Consider the following 18196-nt stretch of genomic DNA (forward strand, 5'->3'; position numbering starts at 1 on the left):
ATTTTGACCCAGTGACAGTGAAGGAACAGCAATATAGTTCCAGATTTTCAGGGTGCAATGAATCTAGCCCACAGTCTGTGATGTGTCATAACTACCTTGCAGACTTCTCACCTGATGATTCCCTTCAACCTATTCCCAACAACACAGTGCAGCTCAGAGTCTGGACTCCTCATATGCAACGAACAATGTTGATTGGCTTTTTCATTGGTTGATTTGTTACTTTTTGTATAAACATTTGGGGGTCAAAGCTGTAAGTTATGTTCAGTAAGCACATGATAACTGCATCTACCTGTGCTGTACTGAATTGGCTGGCGGAATCAGTTATATCAGTCATAAGTTGAGGTGGTGATTTAAAGGTAGTTGGATACTGAGCGCTGAATCTCCCAGCTTGGAACCCTTGTTCTCCTAGTGTGTCTTTAGTAATGGCATCACAAAGAGATAAAAAAAGTGTGCACATATTATATGTTAAGTGCATTTTTTATGGAGGTGGTCTCTTAATGGGGTAGCAGGACTTGGACATTACTAACGACGAAGGATCCTCAGTGAGAAAATTGATGTGGTGTAATGGACCTTGCATTACCGTGGATACATAAGCAGAGTTTGTAAACTGTAGGGGAATAGTTTTAATGCCATTAACTCAGGCTTGTCACTGGAATGAAAAATTGGAAAGGCATTTATTACCAGGTTGTCATCAGTGACAGGTTTGACAATGCTCCTACATTGTTCCAAGCCCTACTTTCCTATGCTAGATCTGAAACTGCCCTAATAAACTTTATGTTTCCTTTTACAAAATTTTTCACCTTACAAATCGCCCACATTTAAATTGACTTACCAATACTTCCACTCATATTATTTTAAATTTTAAAATTTGCATCAGGCTAGAAATTAAACATTTCACAAGCATATTAGGTCATTATCCTTTCATCATTTCCATTGGCTTAATAATATCATTTAGTTGTTTGATATTAATTGTAATTGCAACCTATGCAGCTATTATTGAAACAGGAGCAATCTACAAGTTCCTTTAACTTTTTGTATGTATAATTTGCTATTTGGTTAAAAAATATTTCAAAAACCACTTCCACCTCGGTAGTCCATTACATAGACAGAGGTTTGACATTTAAAAACTTACAGTAGCAGAATACTAATTGTGATCATTAACTGGATACATGAAAAGTTTTAACCACTCCGCTTCAGACGCCCACACAATTAATCAATGGGGTGCATCGAAGAATGGGGATAGCTCAGTGTTATAATATCTTGAGAGAAATAAAGTGCAGCGTCGAGTTCACAGTAAATGTCGAACATTATTGCTATCAGTTAACTAAATCTACACATCGAAAGACAGGAAACTTGTAGGTGGAAAAAAACCTTCAAACTTCATGAGGAGAAGTGAGGTTCCTATTGGTCAAAGCATCATGTGTAATCTAACTTAGACGGGGAGAGCTGCTGGGTTTTATTTACTATTATAAGCAGATAAAATAATTCAATATTCGCCATAGATACAAAGTCCTGTACCCAAAAATAATTTTCGGGCTATCGTTTAATATTGGCAAATGCCTGTCAGGCGGCTTGCGACTATGAGTCATTCTTTGATCGGGGATTCAGATAAAATTAAAAGCGGTCAAATGTGCTTGCTAGAATCAGCGACAAGCAGTCCGTGCAGAGTCCGCTTAACCTTTAGAGAAAATCTCTGCATCTATTTTGAGATACATTACATACAGATATCTTTTTGAAATATTTGGCAGCTTTATATTTGAACTTATTTATTCAACTACATTTTAAGAAAACAATATAGAACATCAGTTAAAACTTTAGACAGCAACACGGTAGATCTTTCTGAAAACAACTTTTTTTTAAATGAAAGCAAATGATGAACCAAATAAAGTTGCAGTGGGATCATTCATTTTTTTAAAGCTACATAACCGGAAAAACGTTAGCATGTGCAAAGCCAATAGAGAACACTGCCCCACCGTGGATTGAAGGGAGCAGTGTTATTTTTGTTAGGTTAAATGCAACCTGGGTTTGAAACTACAGTATACAATCTATTTTTAATTCACCGCTGACTAGAATTGATAACTATAATACCAGGAACGGCTCCCATTTAAACATTTGCAGTGCGGTATGCATTAACATCCATGGTCTATGATCAAGGAGGGAAAAGAATGAAAGGGTCTGAATTACATCCTTAATCGGAGGGTCATTTTCCCCACACACTATTTTCCAGAATGGGCCGGCCAGCTGTCCAAAGTTCACATAAAGTGGGAAAACTGGAAACAGGGCTGAGCGGTCGACGATTTGATGCAAGGTTTTATAGTGATTATTCGCAGCACTGGTGTGCTGATATTTTGTTTTTTTTTAAAAAAAACGAAAAAAGTATATTTTGGACGCCGACTTTAAAATGCTCACACTGCGCTTTCCCTAAGTTTACCTGCTGTCTCTGTATCAACAACAGCCTGAAGTGGGGGGGGGGGGGGGGGGGTGACTAAATGGCACGTTATTGGCACTGGATGTCTTTTATTTGAATGTAAACAAAAGCAGTCTGCCCGTTTGTATGTGGGCGAGCAGTAAAGGCAAACATTTCAATCTCGTGTCTTCTTTTAAACTCCTCTTTGGCGAGACGGGAGGTGGGGGGGAGACACAAGAAATTGTGGATGCCCGCTGTTGAGCCCGGCCGGCTTCCTGAACCGCACAACCTCTCGAGGCCAGAGTAACCAATAATAAGACCGAAAGGGTTAAACAACCATCATCAGGAGCAGTTTGCATCTCTTACCTTCCCGAATCTAAAGTTGCATTGCCTCGGTTGGATCGGCGAATATCATTAATCCACTCCCTTGATGTGCGACAGGCCACCGCTGTCTTTAATTTTTGTTTTTTTAAAAAGAAAAATTAACATCTCAATCCTTTATTAAAGCCATTTTCTCTCTCTCTCTCTTTCGGCATTTAAAGAGGCGGATTTTGACTGGACATTTCGAAATAAATAAGTAAACAAGCGCGTTCAGGAGAAATTGACCATTTTATGCCTAGGACGCGAGAATTTGGATTTGTTTTCTTTCCCGAAAACTTCAATTTAACAAAGACTGATTTTTAAGATCTAAGAAATAAATCCCCCTGTCAGGAGGTGGGGGGGAGGGGTACTTTTCAATTTGGGGGGGAGGAGGAGGGGGGAATCTCTCCTTTTACTATCAAAAGCGCGGTTTCCATAGCAACCGGACGCCCACTGCCAGCGAACTCTCGCGATAAGATCCGCGAGGGCGGCCGCTGGTGTCAATGGCAACAGGCACGCGAACAACCGGTGACCAACAACACAACCATGTTGGAGGAGCAGGAGGATGGCATCTTCTACCTGCAGCGTATCCTTTCAACAGAGACGGTGGTTGGTCTGACTGCGGGAGGATAAAGGGGGGTTTACGTGAAAAATGAAACACACGCATCTTTCGTCCGGCTACCTCCTCACTCCTTCTTTGAAGTGACAACAGTAAACACAACTCTCGGGTTTGCAACTCTCTTGTACCTCAAAAGTTTCAACCTCCACCTCCCCCACCCATCCCCCATCCCCCGTGTGAAATTCTTCGACGCGCTCGAACGTGACGTCGGTGGGGAGGGGGCACGCGCTTGTTTGCCTCCGCCCTTGCGCTGCGGTCAGCTGATGAGCGTCTCGCGTGTTTGAACGGTTTATCGTTGTTGTTGGAACGCGGATCGGTTAGGAATTGTGCGCGTGGACCGAACAGGAGAGGGGGGGTATGCTCATTGCTGATATGCATTAGTGACCTGTTTGTTACCCTTCTCCCTCCGCCTCCAACCGTGCATTCTATCATTAACCCCTTTTACCACCACGCTCCACTCCGCCACACACGCGCACACACACACACGACATAATCCGAGGCAACCAGCCAGACCTTTATACTTTTGTTAACTATGGCATTAATCCTTTGAGAAATGTGAAGGGGGAGGGGGGTGGGCAAGATTGGATTGGGCTGTGATGCCGTGCGATCATGCATGTTTGACATGACCGGTGCCACTCCATCCCCTAGGCTGTGATAGGCATTATAGCAACTTAGACAATGTACTGAATGTCAACTGGAACTCTTGAGTCCATACCCCCCAGCAGCAGTCAGCAACTTCAGGAGAGGAACTGGGTGTGCTGGGGTCATTCTCCTTAGATAAAAGGCTGGGAGGAGATTTGATTGAGGTGCAATTTATGAGGGCTCTGGACAGGGTAGATAGAACGTGTTCTCACTGGTGTGGAATGGTTAAGAACCAGAGAACAGTTTTAAAGTGGCAAAAGAATCAAAGTCGAAGTGAGGAAAAGTTTTTTTTTAATCAGGTGAGTAGTTATTATCTGGAATGCATTTCTTGCAAGGGTGGTTCGGTTGTGGCTTTCTAAAGAGATTGAATAAACATTTGAGGGGAAAACATTTGCTAGAGGACAGGAGAATGGGACTAGCTAAATTGCCCTTGCAGAGAACTAGCATGAACTTGAATAGTCATCTGTGCTGTGACCAGCTATGATTCTATTAAATTGGAAAGAGGGGTGGGGAATGGCCCTTCAATTTCATATGCTGTGCTTGCATTTTGGCAAGTAGGAAAATAAATGACCACAAATAGTACACTGCAGTGATGGTGTTTCGTTTGTTGTTTTGTGACATGGTGAAATAATGATGCTGGTGAAAAAATGGGCAACATGAGGACAATTTATGCCACATTTTGAATAAAACCATGACTGTGATGGGGGAACTTGGTACCAGTATCTACACCCCAAGGGTTTGGGTATGAATCTGGTCAAGGCTAGAGTCCCTCTTCAAGGTTGCCATTAGTACAGTATCCCTCCAGTGGCTGCTTTGAGGTGTGGGACAATTGATCATATTATTTTTCCTCCTGTGGAGAAGTACTTGTTTTCACCCAGATAGCATAGTTGTCATTAGGAATTCATCATGTAACTGCAGATACACACATACATTTTACAATTCTGCTGTGGAGTTCATGTTCCAGTTCACAATGTCACCCTGCCACCCATGCAACAAACTATTCTTGTCATGTGTGCTCTGCCTGGAGGGAAGTCCTAGGCTCCTTGTTTGCTGATGCTTCACCCTAAGCCAGTTTCTTGGCACTTTTTGTCAGTGGTGGTTTGCTATTGCCTTCCACTCTCAGGGGTGGGGCAAAGAGCCAAGTCCCAAATCTGCCGCATGAATGGGAATCAAACCTGTGCTGTTGGCACCATCCTGAACCACACACTAGCCATCTAGCAAACTGAGAAAGTTTAATTATAAAATTGAATGATTACAATAGATCTTAAGTCCACTCTCAAATCCTCACAACCAATGAAATGCAGTTCAGTTCTATTTCATAGCTAATGAAATACAATTTAGTCCTAGTAGTTTCTATTTAGTGTTATCCTTGAACTCTTAAGCCTCTCCAAGGCAGTGCTCTATTGAAGCTGGAACACCAAATAACATCTTATTAGAAATATGACTCCTGAAAAAAATCAACTATGCAATTATCAAGCAGCTGAGTAGAGTTTAACACTGCAACAATATATATTCAACTCCACTTAGGTTGTCTACAGTTATTGGCTTTCTATATCATTATTCTCTGCATGTTTAGCAATTGAAAATTGGTATTGTTGGTTGCACTGTACAAACTTTGGTGCCACAGAGCTTTTCCAGATTTCATTACATAAGAAGCAATAGTGAAAGATCCTTCCTACTTAAAGGTATACCTGCAAGGTATCCTTATTCATGGCATTTTCCACAATGGGGTAAAACAAACCTACCCTATCCATTTGGTTCTTGTGAGGACCTGCAAATTGTGATTTATAACAGCTGAAAATCTGCTAAAGCAAAATAATTCAATGTAATAGTTTCACACCGAGGCCCATGAATTATAGTGATAATGGGACACTAACCACTCCAATATTGAATAGTGATTGTGTTAAGGGCAGAGAGGGGTAGAATTTCTGAAGTGTGTTCTGGGGAAATTATAGATCAGTATGTTTCTTGCCCATTGTGGAAGGAGGCATTGGTGGATCTAGTCCTGGGAAGTTAAGTAGATCAGAGACGGGTTGCATCTCAGGAATAATGATGATAGTATCATAAGGTTGAGGTTAGTTATGGAGAAGGACAAGAAGCAGTATGAAATAAAAACACTTGGAGGGCTGATTTCAGAAAATTGAGAAATCTGATCCATATAAATTGGAGTCAAAGACTGGCAGGCGACAAGGTAAATGGGTAGACGGCAATCTTTAAAGAGGAGATGTTTCAGGTACATTCCCATATAGGAAGAGCAACCAAAGCCCTGGTTTGCTAGATGGCACAAAAGTTATAGAGTAGGATGTAGCTAAAAAGGGTGTGTATGACAGATCTCAGTTTGATAATGCAAGGGAGAATCAACCTGATTATAAAAAATACAGAGGAGAATTGAAAAGGAAATTGGAGGGGAAAAGAGGACAATCAAAAGGTGTTTTATAGGCATAATTTTAAAAAAATTATTCATGGGATGTGGACGTTGTTGGCTAGGCCAGCATTTATTGCCCAGCCCTCAGTGCCTTTGAGAAGGCGGTGGTGAGCTGCCTCTTTGAACAGCTGCAGTCCATGTGGTGTAGGTACATCCCCAGTGCTGTTAGGGGGGAGTTCCAGGATTTTGACCTAGCAACAGTGAAGGAATGGTGATATAGTTCCAAGGCAGGTTGGTGAGTTGTTTGGAGGGGAACTTGCAGGTGGTGGTGTTCCCATGTGCCCTTGTTCTTCTAGATGTTAAGTGGCCGAGGGTTTGGAAGGAGCTTTTCTAAGGAGCCTTGGTGCAGCAGTGTGTCAGTGGTGGAAGGAGTAATTGTTTGTGAATGGGGTGCCAATCAAATGGGCTGCTTTGTGCTGTTTGGTGTCAAGCCTCTTGAGTGTTGTCGGAGCTGCACTCATCCAGACAAGTGGAGAGTATTCCATCACACTCCTGCCTTGTGCCATGTGGATGGTAGACAGGCTTTGGGGAGTCAGGAGGTGAGTTACATGCCTCAGAATTCCTAGCTTCTGACCTGCTCTTGTAGTATTTATATGGCCTGTCCAGTTCAGTTTCTGGTGAATGCTAACCCCCAGGATGTCACTGCCTGGCACTTGTATGGCATGAATGTTACTTGCCACTTGTCAGTCCAGGTCTTACTGCATTTGGACATGGACTGCTTCAGTATCTGAGTCGCAGATAATGCTGAACGTTGTGCAATCATTAGCAAATATCCCCACTTTTGACCCTATGACGAAGAAAGGTCATTGATAAAGCAGCTGAAGATAGTTGGGCCGAGGACACTACCTGAGGAACTCCTGCAGTGATATCCAGAGCCGAGGAGTGGGACTAACTGAATTGCTCCTCAAAGAGCTAGTGCAGACTCGATGAGCTGAAAGGCCTCCTTCTGTGCTGTACTCTGATTCTATGATTCTTTGATTCTCCCCACTTCCTCCATCATTTTGGCTTAATTGTATCTCTAGCTTTTTAGTTATTTTCTATTCTGTTTTACTCCCTTAATTTGAGTCAACTTCTCCTGTTTCTATTTCACTAACATACTTTGTTGCTCATTACTTCTGTTTTCATTATCATGATTTACCTCTTTTATCTTTTTTTTCTGTGATCTCTTGATACAGGGTATTGCCTTTTTCCATCTAGCACTATACTCTCATGATATGTAAGATTTAAATTGCCTTACAGATTCCTGCACAGTGATCACAGCAATAGTAGATTAGAACATATATCGTTTAATGGTCCTGTGAGATAACATATCAGAAAGTTTACTTTATCTTCCAAGATAGCTAATTATATTTCTAAGTTGAGATGCTTTTTTAAATAATCAGTGTTATGAGAAGCCATTTTGAATTCTCTATTAATTCTGTAGTTTGGAAATTATAAACTGTTAGCTTATATTATAAAATGCTACAAGATTTTGTTGCTTGCATGTTAGTGAATGCTTTGCATTTTGTAACAATTTTAGGCTACAGATTTTTAAGTACGACAACTTTTTTCTAAGCGAAAATATTGTTACTGCATGGGTCAACATGCTCATCTGTTGAGGTTAGTGATTACTTCAGATTCTGATGGAAACCAGTTAGGAAAATAGGAACATTCAGCCCCTTTAGTCTGCTCTACCACTTAATTAGATCATGGCTTCTTAATCCTTTCATGGGATATGGGCATCGCTGGCAAGGCCAGCCTTTGTTGTCCATCCCTAACTGCCCTTTAACTGAGTGACTGGCTGGTTTATTTCAGAAGGTAGTTAAGAGTCACATTTGGGCTAGACCGGGTAAGGATGGCAGGTTTCCTTCCCTGAAAGACATTATTGAACCTGATGGGTTTTTACAGAGCATTAGCCTGGGCCTCTGGATTACTAATCCAGTGATATTACCACTACTCCACCGTCTCCCCTTGGTTCCATATCCCTTAATACCCTTTCAGATCATGGCTGATCTGTATCTTAATTTCATTTATCCACCTTTGTTTCTTATCACTTGGTACCCTTTCTTATCCAAAATATTTCAATCTTGGTTTTGAATTTTTCATTGGACCCCCAGCCTCAACAGTTTTTTTGAGAGAAAATTCTAGAATTCCACCACCCTTTATGTAGAGAAGTGCTCCTTGACATCATCCCTGAATGACCTAGATATAATTTTAAGATTGTGCCCCTCTTCCACCAGAGGAAATAGTTTCTATCTACCCTTCAATTCCTTTAGTTATCTTAACTACATCAATTAGATCATCCATAATCTTCTACAATCAAGATAGTATAAGCTTAGTCTATATAATATTTTCTCATAATTTAACCCTTTAACATTCTGGTGAAGCTGTGCTGTATTCCAATATATTGTTCCGGAGATGTGGCATATGGAACTGAATGTAGTGCTCCAGAATCATGTTCAGCCCCAGTTGCCAAAGTGGTTGGAAAATAACCAATTATATTTATTAATTGAGAATATGGACAAGGCTTTTGTGTCCTTTTAAGTCCAGCTCAGAACTGGTGCTTGGGGCAAAATCTACTAATTCCAACAAATGCATAATAACACGGATTTTCCTCCCATTGTAGTTGCTGTTATTCCCTCTGATGAGGAATGGGATGAATGGCATTTGAGGACACACATGGGAGATGTGGAAAATACCATGTTTTAGATCGATAGTGATGATGGGGTGGAGGAGAGGAGAGAGGGCTGCAGGACCTAAATGTCCTGCCTGGGAAAGGTGGTGGACTAGTACCTGAGGAAATTGAAGGGTGCAGCAAACGAACTATATTATTGTGCCCTGCTCCTCGACTTTGAAACACCCCGCCATAAGAACTGAGCTGTTTGTGACTGTGAATGGCTCACCAGACCTGCACCCTGCACTTTTTTCAAACCATTGGATGACCTGCAAGGAACAGCTCAGCCATTAATTAGAAAACAATGTCCACTGGAGTAGACAACTGCATGGAGATATTGCTGTCCCTGAATTATTGCACTAAAAAGACAGAATTTCTCCCTCTGCTGGTGCACTGGATGCAGTCAGTTGTCGAGAGGTGGAAATTATGGTTATCGAAAGTGAAATCTACAAAAAACTCCTACACATTAATACATTAATCATATCCAACAGCAGCTGTTCACCAGGACCACAAACAGAAAAACTGGTTGTTTAAAGCAGGTGGCCTTATTGTCCAACCCATAGACACTCGCAGAACATAAGTACAACTATAGAACAACATGGTGTGTGCCATTGTAGAGCAAACAGTAGAAATCTTGATTAGGTAATTTTGGTGCCTTTACTGCTGGGTGTTTGTAGGATTGGAGGAGGCTTTAAAATACAAGCCACCCATAAAGCACAGCATGAACATAGTATGCTGCATGACCTTGCCTTTGAAGGCTCCACTTTGACATCTCCCAGGAATATACGTTTGACGCAGTTGTGAACTAACAGGGATTCCAACTATCAGAGGCAGTATATGCATTGGAGTTAGAAGTCAATTTCATTTCACTTAAGTGGATCTCTCTGGCTGACAGTAAGCACATATTTGGAATAATCTTATCAACTTGGCACTTGCAGGAAATATATTATCTACCAAAATGCTGATCATCTTATTTCATGTTGCTTCACCAACGGTTCTGAACAATTACATTTCCTGTTGCCCATAGTGACTAGTCAGAAGAATATGTAAAAAGGAGACTAGTGTAGATGGTGAATTCTGATATATACTGCTATTACAGAGCTTAAATTATGCAGTGGATGCTGTTATTGTGGAACTCTGATGATGAATTATCAGGTTGAGGAATTCAACCTATCATTGGGTAGTGATCGCTGTCTTCCAGTGTTCAGGGCTGTGTTATGACATTAGGGACAGGGTGGTGTCATGAGCTCTAATATCCTGCCTCTTTGATGCCCTACATTTGGGCCTAAGGACAGAAAGATTTTTTAGGAATGACAAAAGGTCAGTATGTCCAACAAGTATTTCATAGATCAGCTACCTCAGTTGCATTTCCAATCACTATACCCTTTTTTTTTCTTTATTCATTCACGGGATGTGGGCATCACTTGCTAGGCCAGCATTTATTGCCACCCCTAATTGCCCTGAAGGTGGTGGTGAGCTGCCTTCTTGCAACCCTGCAGTCCAGGTGGTGTAGGTACACATAGTGCTGTTAAGGAGGGAGTTCCAGGATTTTGACCCAGCGACAGTGAAGGACTGGCGATATAATTTCAAGTCAGGTTGATAAGTTCTTGGAGGGGAACTTGGAAGTGGTGGTGTTCCCATGTGTCTGCTCCCCTTGTCCTTCTATGAGGTAGTGGTCGTGGGTTTGGAAGGTGCTGTCTAAGGAGTCTTGGTGAGTTCCTGCAGCACATCTTGTAAATGGTGCACACTGCTGCCACTGTGCGTTGGCAGTGGAGGGAGTCAATGTTTGTGGATGGGGTGCCAATCAAGTGGGCTACTTTGTCCTGGATGGTATTAAGCTTCTTGAGTGTTGGAGCTGCATCCAGGCAAGTGGAGGGTATTCCATCACACGCCTGACTTGACCCTTTTGGATGTTGGACAGGCTTTGGGGAGATAGGAGGTGAGTTACTTGCTGCCAGGTTCCCAGCCTCTGGCCTGCTCTTATAGCTACAGTATTTATATAGTTAGACCAGTTCAGTTTCTGGTCAACGGTAACCCCCAGCATGTTGATAGTGGGGGATTCAGGGATAGTAATGTCATTAAATGTCAAGGGGCAACAGTTAGATTCTCTCTTTTTGGAGATGGTCATTGCCTGGCATTTGTGTGGTGCGAATGTTACTTGCCACTTGGCAGCCCAAGCTTGGATATTGTCCAGGCCTTGCTGCATTTGGACATGGACTGTTTCAGTATCTAAGGAGTCGCGAATGGTGCTTAACATTGTGCAATCATTAATGAATGTTCCCACTTCTGACCTTATGATGGAAGGGAGGTCATTGATGAAGTTGCTGCAGATGTTTGGGCCTAAGACACCCCTGAGAAACTCCTGATGTTCTGGAACTGACATGATTGACCTCCAACAACCAGAACCATCTTCCTTTGTGCTAGGAATGACTTCAACCAGCGGAGAGTTTTCCCCCTGATTCCCTTTGACTCCAGTTTTGCTAGGGCACCTTGGTACCACACTCAGTCAAATGCTGCCTTGATGTCAAGGTAGTCACTCTCACCTTGCCTCTGCAGTTCAGATTTTTTGTCCATGTTTGAACCAAGGCTGTAAATGAGATCAGGAGCTGAGTAGCCCTAGCAGAACCCGAACTGAGCGTCAGTGACAGCACTGTTGATGACCCCTTCCATCACTTTACTGATGATGGATAGTAGACTGATGGGGCAGTAATTAGCCAGTTTGGATTTGTCCAGCTTTTTGTGTACAGGACATACCTGGACAATTTTCCACATAGCCAGGTAGATGCCAGTGTTGTAGCTGTCTGGAAGAGTTTGGCTAGAGGCACGGCAAGTTCTGGAGCACAAGTCTTTAGTGCTATTGCTGGACTGTTGTCAGGGCCCATAGCCTTTGCTGTATCCAATGCTTTCAGCTGTTTCTTCATATCACATGGAGTTAATTGAATTGGCTGAAGATCTGTAATGCTGGGGACCTCCAGAGGAGGCCAAGATGGATCATCCACTTGGTACTTCTGGCTGAAGATTGTTGCAAATGCTTCAGCCTTATCTTTTGCACTGATGTGCTGAGCTCTCCCATCATTGAGGATGGGGATATTTGTGGGGCCACCTCCTCCTGTGAGTTGTTTAATTGTCCACTACCATTCATGATTGGATGTGGCAGGACTGAAGAGCTTAGCTATTGCTTGTGGAACCATTTAGCTCTGTCTATCGTTTGCTGCTTATGCTGTGTGGCATGCAAGTAGTCCTGTATTGTAGCTTCACTAAGTTGACACCTCAGTTTTAGGTATGCCTGGTACTACTCCTGGCATGCCCTCCTGCACTCTTGATTGAACTATGATTAGTCCCCTGGCTTGGTGGTAATGGTAGAGTGGAAAATATGTTGGGCCATGAGGTTACAGATTGTGATTGAGTACAATTCTGCTGCTGCTAGTGGCCCACAGTGTCTTGTGCTTGCCCAGTCTTGAGTTGCTAGATCTGTTCAAAATCTATCCCGTTTAACATGGTGGTAATGCCACACAACATGATGGAGGGTATCCTCAATGTAAAGGCAAGACTTCGTCTCCACAAGGACTGGAGTGGTACCTGTGCAGTGGTCAGATACTTTCACCATCCTTATGGAGGCATGCCTTGTAACGCTGCTCTGCCTCTGTTCTTGGGTGGCGGAGAGGCGTCACGAGCCACCTTTTCAACAGATAGCCCTTATCACCCAGCAGCCATCCATCCAGTCGGGCTGAAGCACTGAAGAGCGTTGCACCTGTGAGTGTCTGAGGATATAAGCGTCATGGGAGTTGCCAGGGTACCTTGCATAGTCTTGCAGAATCTGCATCCTGTGGTCACACACTATCTGCATTTTCATGGAGTGGAGTCCCTTCTGTTGACGAAGGCACCCGGCTGACCCGCTGGCACCTTGATGGCCACCTGTGAGCAGTCGATTGCACACTGGACGTAGGGGAACCCAGCAACCACTGCAAAGCGTCTGGCTCGCTCAGCCTGGCTGGCCTTGTCCATACGGTAAATAATAAAGGTCAGTACCCGCCTGAATAGAGCTTCTGTCACCAGCTTAAGGCAACTATGTATGGCTGATTGGAAGATTCCACATAGATGCCCCACTGACCCCTGGAAATAACCGGAGACATAGAAGTTGAGAGCCGCTATGACCTTTAGAGCCACTGGAATGGGGTGTTTGCCCACGCAGTCGGAGCTGATCTCAGGCCCAATCACCTGACAAATTGAGGTCACTGTCTCCCTTGAGAGGCGGAGCCTCCTTCAACATTGCACCTCAGACATATTGAGGTAGCTGCATCACCACCTGTAAATCCTGGCAGAAGGATAGTGATATCTCCTGCAGCCCCTTCCTTGGAGTACCTGCTCGCCCTGCACCCCTTGTGTCTGTGCCTCTCCTCCCACAGGTCCTTCCCCTGGAAGCTGCATTTGGATATCTGGTCTCCTCTCCCTCTGCCCCTCTTCCTCCTCAGAGGAAGTGCCACCAGCGGAGACCACAATCCCCATTTCCAGGGTAATGGAAGGCTGTCTGATACCTGGAAGGGTCCACACGGCCTGAATCCTCTGGGGGCCTTGGAGACACCAATAAGTCCTGAAATGAAGCCTGGAAATGCTGACAATAAAGCCCCAAACAGAGATGAAGCTGCCTTGTACTAGTAAGTCACCAGCAGCAAACTATTTACCAAAGTCCCCACTACTGACACTGGCAATGCTGCTTACTCCTTTTATACCACCCATAGATGAGGTTTTTGAAATTGTCCGCTGGCCACCTGCCTGTTTTGCCTGTGCGACGAGTGCTAAATTGCACGGGCAATGAAAAAGCGCCATTAATTAGCTTTTTAAGTGGCCTTTTAATTAATAGCGGGCGTGGCTCTGCCACCTGCTCGTGCCTGCTGACTGAAATATCATGAGTGCACAATGACATCGGGATGCTCACCAGACGTCATTGCGCGCTATTTTATGCCCGATTGGTTGGGCGTGCGCCCACCTGCAGGACGTAAAATTCTGCCCCAAGAATCATCTGACTCCATCTTGGATCAATGTTCCATGTTGCTTTTTAAAAAATGTAAAAATGTTTATCGTCATACATTTGCAATTATATCACACAAGCATAACACTAGGACTGGGGGTGTGGTTTCAGGATAAGGGTTTGGCCATAAGATAGAAATTTGAGATGAGAAATTTCTTCACTCAGAAGATTGTGAATCTTTAGTATTCTCTATCTATAGGGCTGTGATGCTCAGTTATTGAGTGGTATTCCAAACTTAGTTTGCTAGATTTTTGGGAAATAAGGGAATCCAGGGATGGGGTGGGAAAATGGAGTTGATGTTGACGTTCAAACATGATTTTACTGAATGGTGGAGCTGACATGAGGGGCCATAAGGTTTACTCCTGCTCCTACTTCTTAAGTTCCATTCACCTGTTGCCCCTGGGGTCACTGACCTACATTGGCTGCAGACTGGAAGTTGCTGTTGCTCATTTTCCACTGCATCACCTTTTTCCTGTACCATAAAATGCTCCAAAGCATCTTTCTGAGGAGAGCTGTGTAAATATAATATTTTTGCATAGCAATATGTTATTTTCATATTATTTGACATCCCTTTTGGAAGTTTGATATTTAACAGCTTTCCTTCCATTTTCTTGATTTATATGGCACTTGCATATTGTTAACTAAATATAAGACAGCACCCTAATTGGAGTAAGCACAGCTTAGCAATTACACTTCCAGGTATCACATGTATTGCTTTGTTATCCTTTGACAGAATATTCTAAAGGTTCTGGAAATAAAAAGAAAGCTAGTTATCATCATACTAATTTGAGGGCAGAATTCTCCCAAAATGAAACAGTGCGGTGGCGGGCGGTTTGGGAGGTGCTCAGCCCACCATCTGTAATGGTGGCAATTCGGGCCCGATTCTGCACATGAAGCCTCATTAATTATGTGGAGGTGGGTTTCGCTCAAAATCACCTGGCGGGTCAGAAGCCGATCCATTTGTCCATTGTCAGCTGGCGGGTGTGAAGGCCCAGGTGCCATAATTAAACGCCAGTCCAACACACAATCTCAATCTGTCCAGCCCACCAGAGACGTCTGTAACCCAGAAGAGAAAGGCTGAGAGCCTCGGGATGAAGTCTGCACCCCGCTTCACCCAGCATGCCCTCCGGACCTTGGTCAGAGGGGTGCAGGAACAATGGCATAGGCTCCACCCCACAGATGGCCACAGGAAGCACGGCAGTCTCACCTCTCAGACCTGCGACACCATAGCGGAGCAAGTCAGTGTGGCTGACACCTGTGCCTGAAGTGCCACCCAGCACAGGAAGATGACAAATGATTTCATCCGCTCCGCCAGTGTAAGTCACCCTTCAACATCCTCCAATATCAAACTCTCATCATGGCATCATGCACTCAAACGGCTACTCTCTTCAGGGGTTTCACACAACCATTAGAGGGGGACACATATCAACACTCATTCTCTCACTAAGATGTTCACATCACCATCATCCCATCTATCATGTTGCTCACACTCCATCCTCTGATCCTTCTGGGGTGGGCTCACAGCACCTCACTCAACCTCTGCTCCATCCCTTCTCATCACGTGCCTTTCTTTCTTTTTTATATGGGCCAAGTTGGCGCACAGTAGGCGCGAGAGAGCGCAGACTGGGGGAGGGACACCCTTGCCCTCAGTGATTTCAAGGAGGTTGCAGCTGAACTGGCTGGGGATGACAGGAATTGCTCCTGTGGGGAAGGGGAGATTGGCTTCCCTAACTAACCTAGTATGGATTTTTGCTCCATCACCTCAGCAAATCCTGAAATTCACAGTGAGTCATGTGTAGTCTTACCTGGTTCATGCTCATTACTGAAACTCTCTTTTCTATTTTTGAGGCACAAGAACATAGAGGCCCCAAGGCATTCCAGCACCACCAATGCGAGCCCCTGGACCTCATCCAAGGATGAAACTCCGTCACTGCACTCACACGCACTCTCCACCAGCTCAGACACACACATCGGTGGGCACAGCCATAGATTAGGCTTGGGCTCACTTCCTGGGGAACACCCCACTCACACGTCCCCGCAGCAGTCAGAGGCAGGGACAGCCTCGGCCTCTGGACTCGGGCTGCTGGAGACCAGCCATCCGCTCAGTCCGAGTCAGATGATGAACCTCTGGAAGCGGCCGCTAAATCTATGCTGGAGGTGCAACGACAGGCAGCGGAACATGAGCAGAGATTCAGGAGTCACTCAGCAGACTAGAGCGAATAGTGGAGGAGTCCATCTGCGTTTTGTCTGATGTCGTGGCTCTTTTCCTGGAACTGGTCAGCGATTAATGTATCAGGGAATGTCTTCCTTCCTCAAAGGTGTGATTGCGCTCATACTGAACCTCTGCAGTCTCCCGAGGTTCCTGCACCTCCGGATCTTCATCCTCTGAGCTCTCATCATCCTTCAGGTCACCCTCTGGCAGGGGGCCACTTCTTTGCATAGCCAGGTTGTGAAGGGTGCAACACACTGATGATGCAGGAAACCTTGTTGGGAGTGTATTGGAGTGGACTCGTGTCATCAGCCAGCATTTCAGGGGGTACCCCTTATCGCCAGACCTGCAGACGTAATGGCCCCTTGAAAATCTCAGTTACCTGGGAGTGACTCAGGATGTAAGAGTCATGGAAACTCCCAGGGTATCATGCACAAATGTTCAGTATGTGCTTCTGGTGATCTCACACCAGTTGCACATTGATGGAATGATAGCCCTTGAGGTTTATAAACATTAGGGCCTGCTGCCATGGAATCCGTATAGCCAAATGGGTGCAGTCTATTGTGCCCTGCATTCCAAGGAAGCCTGAGATGGCGGCGAAACCGGTGAAACTTGCAGCCTGGCTATCTTTGTCCAGAGCAAACCTGACATAATGGGCCTTCCTATAAAGGGCATCTGTGACCTCTTTTATGCATCAATGTATTGCAGACTGAGAGATGCCGCACCGGTCCCCTGTTAATCCTTGGAAAGAAGCAGTGGCTAAGAATTTGAGTGCTGCAGTCACCTTCAAAGCCACTGGCAGGGGACACACTCCAACTGCAAGTGGCATCAGGTCTTCACGAAGAATGTGGCATATGTGATGTACCAGATCTCAGGACAAGTGCAGACATGCATGGCATTGTCTCTCACTCATTTGTAAATAGGAGACTCTTAGACGATAAACCCTAAGTCTGGTGAGTCGTCCCCATTGCCTGGGTTTCTCCGCCTGACCCTCCTGTTCATGCTGTGGCTCTGCTTGACCATCTCCCTCCTGCTGGAGCTGTGTGTGGAGTTGCATCTCCCTCCTTCGCCTCCTCCATTGCATTAGGACCCTGAAAAAGGCAGCTTTGGACCCTGGATCCTTATCTAATTTTGCCTTCTCTGAAAGGAAACATTGAAGACATTCATGATTCAAGGGGCAAGAAAGCAAAGCTTAGAGGATGCCACGCTTGGAGACTCCATAGCTTTTTCTACCCTACTTGCATGGTGGCTGATGTTGCCTTCTCAAGAATGTTGGCGGAATTCTCCCATCCTGCCCATGGCGGGTTTCATGGTGGACAGGAGCGGAGCATCCAGCGGGAGGCAAAGAGTTGGAAACCCGCCGTCTTAAAGATAGGTCACAATTTTCCCGACAGTGTTTTAATGTTGGGTTGGTTATCTTGCAGACTAGTGGCACATATGCCATTTGCATTCAATAGCATGTCATGAATGCTCATTAAAACAGCTGCACTGGAATCTTGCCACGCCTTCCAATCTTCCGTCACACCAGCCGGAAATTACGTTGGCGCCAAACCGGTTTGAAAAGGGGTGGCGTGCGTAAGTTGGACCTCAGTTCGCTGGTTCTTTTGAGGTGAGTGGAACATACCTGCCATAGCACTGCGCCAGTCTTGTTGCGATGAATGTCACTCTGCTGGGACTGTAGGTTGGACCGCTCCTTCTTTTTGCTTTCACTGTCCCGAGGAACACCACTGTGCTGTGGGACTCATGCAGGCCCCCACTTTCAGAGGCTGGCATTTCAACAGGGAGGGAGCTGTGAGGCGAGGGGTCGGGCTGAAAAACACGAGGTGATCAACAGGAAGGGAAGGCTGTGGAA

The 18196-nt window shown here is 44.7% G+C and overlaps 1 protein-coding gene across 1 annotated transcript in view; it reads left to right on the forward strand.

The window, feature by feature from the left end:
* Positions 1 to 3280: 3280 nt before the first annotated feature.
* LOC121284978 (sperm-associated antigen 16 protein) overlaps positions 3281 to 18196 on the forward strand; it is a 1312939-nt gene continuing 1298023 nt past the window's right edge. Inside the window, exon 1 of the mRNA XM_041201017.1 lies at positions 3281 to 3353. Coding sequence (XP_041056951.1) covers positions 3314 to 3353 — 40 coding nt within the window. The 5' untranslated portion in view covers positions 3281 to 3313. The remainder of the gene's footprint in view (positions 3354 to 18196) is intronic.

The sequence above is a fragment of the Carcharodon carcharias genome, chromosome 12 (assembly GCF_017639515.1).
Source record: "Carcharodon carcharias isolate sCarCar2 chromosome 12, sCarCar2.pri, whole genome shotgun sequence".
NCBI lineage: Eukaryota > Metazoa > Chordata > Chondrichthyes > Lamniformes > Lamnidae > Carcharodon > Carcharodon carcharias.